The sequence below is a fragment of the Triticum urartu genome, chromosome 4A (genome assembly GCF_056163025.1).
Source record: "Triticum urartu cultivar PI428250 chromosome 4A, HENAU_Tu73, whole genome shotgun sequence".
Classification (NCBI taxonomy): Eukaryota; Viridiplantae; Streptophyta; class Magnoliopsida; order Poales; family Poaceae; genus Triticum; species Triticum urartu.
The window spans coordinates 142,939,777-142,945,536 of NC_141876.1; the positions used below are offsets into that span (position 1 = coordinate 142,939,777).

The window sequence follows — 5,760 nt, forward strand, 5'->3', positions numbered from 1 at the left end:
TGACATGTACCTCTTCCTCTTCATCGTCCTCTTCCTCTTCATCGTTGTCTTCCTATTCATCGTCGCATTCCACTTCCTCTTCCTCTTCTTCGACAGTGTCTTCATCTTCGTCTTCCTCTTCATCTTCCACCACTTTATTGTTGTTGGCTCTAGGTCTTGCTTTCTGTTTCTTCTCTGGCATTTTGCTTGTCTTTTCAGCATCTGCGCGCTTCGGGCATGTTCTTGCATTATGTGGTTCATACTCCTTGCATATGCTACAAAGTCTGTTGCTTGCTTTCTTTAGGTGTGGTCCCTTCTTTTGTTCCATAACTTTGGGCTGCTTTTTTTGAGATTTGGTTTGCTTGGTCTCCTCAGCATTGTTTCTTTCCAATAGTGTTGGACAGGTCAGCTTGTTGTGTCCCGCAACCTGGTTGCACACACTGCATTTCCTGTGTCCAAGTGGCACTCCGTTCTCATCGTGCACGGCGACTCTTCCTGCAGGTGGTGCCTTCATTTGATCTCTCTTGTCACTTTTCTTTGCTGCAGTAATTTTCTTCCTACCCTTTGTTTCAGAATACAACGGCAATTTCATCGTCTCTTGCTATCGCTGCTCCATTGATTGGCCATCACCCTGCTTGCATTGGTTGGCTTCAGCGGCGGCGTTGAGCATTTCAGCTGCATAATAATGAAGGTCATCTTCAATTTCAGCGTCCTCTTCAGCCATCCTTTCGTCAGCATCCGCTTGATTTGCTAAATGTATTGCATCAAGCTCTTCCACAAGCCTCTTGAGAACATAGTAGGCTCTGTCATATTGCTGATCACATCTCATGGCTTTCTTGTTAACCATCAAATTCAGCTACAGCAAGATGTCTTGCTTTGATAGCCTTGAGCTGCCATCCGACGTGGTTGTGTTGTAGTACCTTGTATCAAAGATTGGTTGTGATCTTGTATTCTTTGTGTACCGTTTGAGGATATACTTGTTTGGAAATTTGTCAGGCTTGATGTAGTCCAGTATGTTCATGATGTGAAGGCAGAACAGGCCTGCATTTTTATGATGAATGCAAAATACATAGTTTGTGAGCCAGCAATGAGTTTCATAAATTTTGATATGATACTACTAGTCTAGCTATTTAATGATCTTGTTTCTTCGCTTACCTGTGTGTGTCCAAAGCTTGCATTCACACTCGTATATTTCCTTCTCTAGGTCAGCTACAACCTGGAATTCATGCTTTGACCAGGAAAATCTTTCTTCATCATCATGACCAGGATTGTTGTGGTAGTACACAAGGTACTTAGTGGGCTCTGCTGTATGCTTTGCGCGAAAGAGCGTGGCCTTTCTCATCCTATTCCTCATCTCAGTGTACACGGCTCTCGTGTACTTGATAGACATGTCTTCCTCATAGCCGTAAGTTGTTTTTGTCACATGATTGGTCTGCACATGTCAAAAAGTGAGATATTAGTCGAAGTAGAGTCATCGGTTTCATTTTTTTAAATTCAAAGTGCACATGTTGAAGGTAAAACAGAACATGATGGGGGTGTTTTGTACTTGTGATTATACCATGCTGGTCATTGTTTGCTCGTTCTCCTTCTGCATCTGAGTTTGTATGCAAGCATTGACCCGCCTAGCAAACTTGTGTAGGTTCTGGGTCCCCTTGACAAACCCTTTCTTTAGCACGTGGTTCATGCTCTCGCTTCTTTATGTGGAAGTCATTCTAGCACAGAAAATGGTCTTGTAATATGCTGAAATCCACATCTTCCTATCACTCCAGAGCTGCATCATCATCTGGTCGTTCTCCAGGTTGTATTTGTGCACGATTTTAGCCCAGGCATCTTCAAACTCCATTGGCATCAGTGGCCAGTTTAATATAGCCGTGAACTCCTCTTTGAATGTTTTATACTTTTTGTACAGCAACGCGAGGTATTCCCTGTACTTCTTCATGATGTGCCAACGGCATAGCTTGTGGACGGTGTTTGGAAATGATTGTGGTATAGCTTTCACCATCGATGGGCATTGGTCTGCATGAATTAAAAAATGAAACTTGATTCTTTTTTTGTACTGATGGTGAACTTATGTTGTACAAGTACTTGAACTACACATCTTGGCAGTATGGTATCTAAGAATGTCACATGTATTTTTTCTTTACAGCAGCGTTGCTGAACTTCTTTGGTATCAGTGCTTGAACTTCACAGTTAGTAGTAGGACAAACTAGTAGTGTCGCAATCAAAATTTTTCTTAAAGCATTGTTGTTGAACTTCTGTGGTAGCAGTGCTTGAACTTCACGTAAATAACTATATTTTTCTGAACATGCTACATATATTTATCTTACAGATTTGTCCTTGAACTTCTATGATTCATGTATTTGAACTTCAAATTCATAACTAATTTTTTGTAAACATGTGACAGATAATTTTGCTTTCTCGTACTGCTAGTTGGACTTTTGTGCTTACAATGGTTGAACTGCATTCTTTACATTATTTTCAGACAAAATCAATGTACCCAACCAACACAGACCCATAGACTGAAAAGATGATGAAACTTGAGGAGTTTTTTTTGAACTCACCTGTTAGAATGCAAGTTGGGTGCTTGTTGTTCATGCACCGTAGAAATGTATCGAACAACCACTTGAATGACTTTGCATCTTCGTCTCTTATCAGGGCAACAGCAAATATCGTTGACTGCAAGTGATGGTTTGTTCCAACAAACACTCCCAGGGGCATATGAAATCTGTTGGTCTTGTAAGTCGTGTCGAATGTTACGCAATCGCCGAAGTCTTGATAGGCTCCTCGGCAGCTTGCATTGGACCAGAAAATGTTTTTAATTGACTTGTCCTTGTCCACTTGGATGTCATAGAAAAACTCATCATTTATTGCCTTCATGTCTTTGAAGAATGAAACAATTTTCAATACATCATCCAAATCATCTTTCCTTGCATTCATGGCTTTCCTGCAAATCACATGCAAACATGCATTTGTTTATTTTTTGCTAGCAAAGGGTTGTGAGCTAGGATGCTATTTTACATTGCAGTATGTGGGTGTTTGAATACTTACTGGTTTAGCAGGTCTCGTCCGTTCATGCTTAGGAAGTAGCTTCCATCTTCATTTTCAGATAGCATGGACATGATTGTTGTGTGCTTGACATCATGGTACTGCAGGAGCTTTGCGTACTCCAAAATAGTGGGGTCATAATTCTTGTGTGAGTGCAAAAATACCAGCATGTCATCAGTTTGCATGAGCTCGTGATTATGATTGTACTCAATGTCCACTGCCACGCATGTGCCATCCTCCTGCACCTTCACCCTCATTCTTGCATTACAGCCCGTCCTCTGTGATGTTTTGTTTCGCTTCCTGTTGGCCTCTGAAACAGAAGATGTGTGTATCCCTTGGAAGGCGCAAACAAAATACTTGTGGTTGTCATTTCCACCCGTCTTCCTGATTCCAAAACCAGCGTGTCTGGCGTATCTGTTATAAAATTCCCTTGCTTTCTCTACATCTTTGAATCGCATCTTTAGTCTTGGTATTAGATAATCCGGTAGATCTGGCGTCTGCAGAAAAAGAAAAAAAATTAATCCAAACAGCACCTTAAAATGCAGTTTATGAACTTGTTATCCTGGAGGGAGCAGAAAATGTGCTGATAATACAAGATGCGTATGTAAGTATTTGTTGTTTCACTTACGTGCGTGTATGATCGCAACTCCGGTGGTGTCGGCTGATGTCCCTCTGGGATGGGGCATGGTGGAGTAATCATAGCAGGATGTAGCAGTGGATCACGAGGAGGAAGGAGGGCTGAAGATGGCCTCTCTCTTGTTTGCGTCCTTTTTGCTTGAGGTGGTTGTGGAGGTATTGTAATCCTGGTCTTGGTTTGCTCTTTTGTTTTGTGAATTCTGACCTTATGCCCCGTAGAATTCTGACCTGTAGCAGCAGCAGGAGGATCAAACGGTGGTAGTGTGCAGATCACTCTCCTCCGTGTGTGTGTTGTTGTTGGATTTGTCCTGGGATCCGGTTTAGTTGCTTCGCTTTGGCATTGATGAGGCACACCAGGATAACCTCCAGAGTTACATGCAGGACTTGAGCTAACCCCCTCCTCCATCGGCATGCTTGGGAGTCTGCTGGTGGATACAAAGAATCCGCGGGGGATTTCCGGCATCACCCAATCAGGTGGAGGCGCAAACCTGTGCGGATAGGGCTGTGGCCCAGCATCTTGGAAGTATCCGTGTGTTTCGGGTGTCATCCATTTTTGGTCTGGAGTAGGTTGGTAATGCTGTTGGTGCGTTTGAGGTGTGACCCATTGAGGGGGTGGTGCAACGCGTACAGGCTTTGGACTGTGTACTTGCTGCTGGGAACTTCTAAGCTTCTTCATGTGTCTCTCGTCTTGCTGACATAAAAGAAAAAAATGTCTATTAGCACACAAGTTATATCTGCATATACCTTTGTAACTGAACTTAGCATTATTCACAGCCTGAACTTCTCATATAAAAGTGGTGAGAGCCATCACACTATGCACTGAGCTGAGCATCTGCCGATGCCTTTGTACTTGAACTGAGCACCCTTCACAGAATGAACTTCACACCATGTTTTTTAATTCTACAATATTTGATTACTTATATGTACCTGAACTTAGCACTCTCCACAACCTGAACTTCTTGTTTTGCAAAGGGGAAATACTGTCTACAGTTAAAAAACCTGAACCTTCATGAAGTTTTTGAATGGTTGGACTGCTAGTGCATACCAACCTGACCTTCCTGTCATATCACATGCATGTTCTATTTTCCTTTTATTTTTTTTGCACAGAACTAGACACATACCAACCTGAACTCTAGCACACTTACTAGTTGAACTTCACATGGCTTTTCCACATGTGAATGTGAATGGAGGAAAATTTTATAGTGGTTGTAGCCTGGACTGAGGTTCACATACTACCTGAACTTCACATGCCTGTAAGCAGGCAGGCAAATTTTACAATGCTATTTTCTAGCCTGGACTGAGGCTCATACACTACCAGAAGTTCACATGGTTGTAAGGAGGCAGATTTTAAAATAGCTTTTGTAGCCTGGACTGATGCTCACACACCACCTGAACTTCACATAGCTATAAGCAAATAACAAACCGAAGGAAGGAAGAAGTTCAACCATACCCTGGCTATAAGTTCGGCCAACCTTTTTCCAGCAGCTGATAGGCCACCTTGAGAACAATTCGTTCTGGAGGTATGAGTGGAATTCCATGGCAATCCATGTCTTGCAGAGGGCGCGAAGTTCATCTGTATGAAGCAAGAAGGTCAGAGAAGGAAAGATTGAAGAAGAAGGCAAAATTGGGAGGAAGTTCATGTGTTGTTGCCGCTGAATTTGAGGGCGCGACAGATGCCGCCTCCGCGGAGGAGTTGCTCCGTTGGTCGCACCGCTCGCTGTAGCTTGCATCAGGCCCATCATCTGGTCTACCAAGGCTTCGGGTGGTGGCGATGGGACGAGGATGCAGCTTCCTGAAGTCCATGGCGGCTTTGTCGCGTCCAGGCGACGCGGGCTCCCTCGCGCCGGCGTCCGCCGTCGCTCGCTCACCCGCGCCGGTGGCCGGCCAGGAGCTGGAGACGGAGGGGAGGCGGCGGACCCAGCCGGCCAGGAGTTGGGGAAGGAGGGGAGGCGGCGGATCCGGCCGGCCAGGAGCTGTAGACGGGGAGGAGGCGGCGGTTCCGACGAAGATCGGCGACCAGGAGGGGAGGAGCGGCGAGGAGGGGGGCTGGGGCGGCTCGGGATAGAGGGGATCAGGTGGATCCTGTTGAGGCGTCTCAGA

The 5,760-nt window shown here is 44.6% G+C and overlaps 1 protein-coding gene across 1 annotated transcript; it reads right to left on the reverse strand.

Annotated features, from left to right (window-relative positions):
* Positions 1-1,675: 1,675 nt before the first annotated feature.
* LOC147975165 (protein FAR1-RELATED SEQUENCE 5-like) lies at positions 1,676-5,463 on the reverse strand. The gene is made up of 5 exons (XM_087520302.1): positions 5,311-5,463; positions 4,289-4,351; positions 3,028-3,521; positions 2,541-2,923; positions 1,676-1,995 (listed from the first exon to the last, which is right to left on the reverse strand). Exons 1-5 carry the CDS (start codon positions 5,461-5,463, stop codon positions 1,676-1,678), a joined length of 1,413 nt encoding a protein of 470 aa, XP_087376428.1.
* Positions 5,464-5,760: the final 297 nt, after the last annotated feature.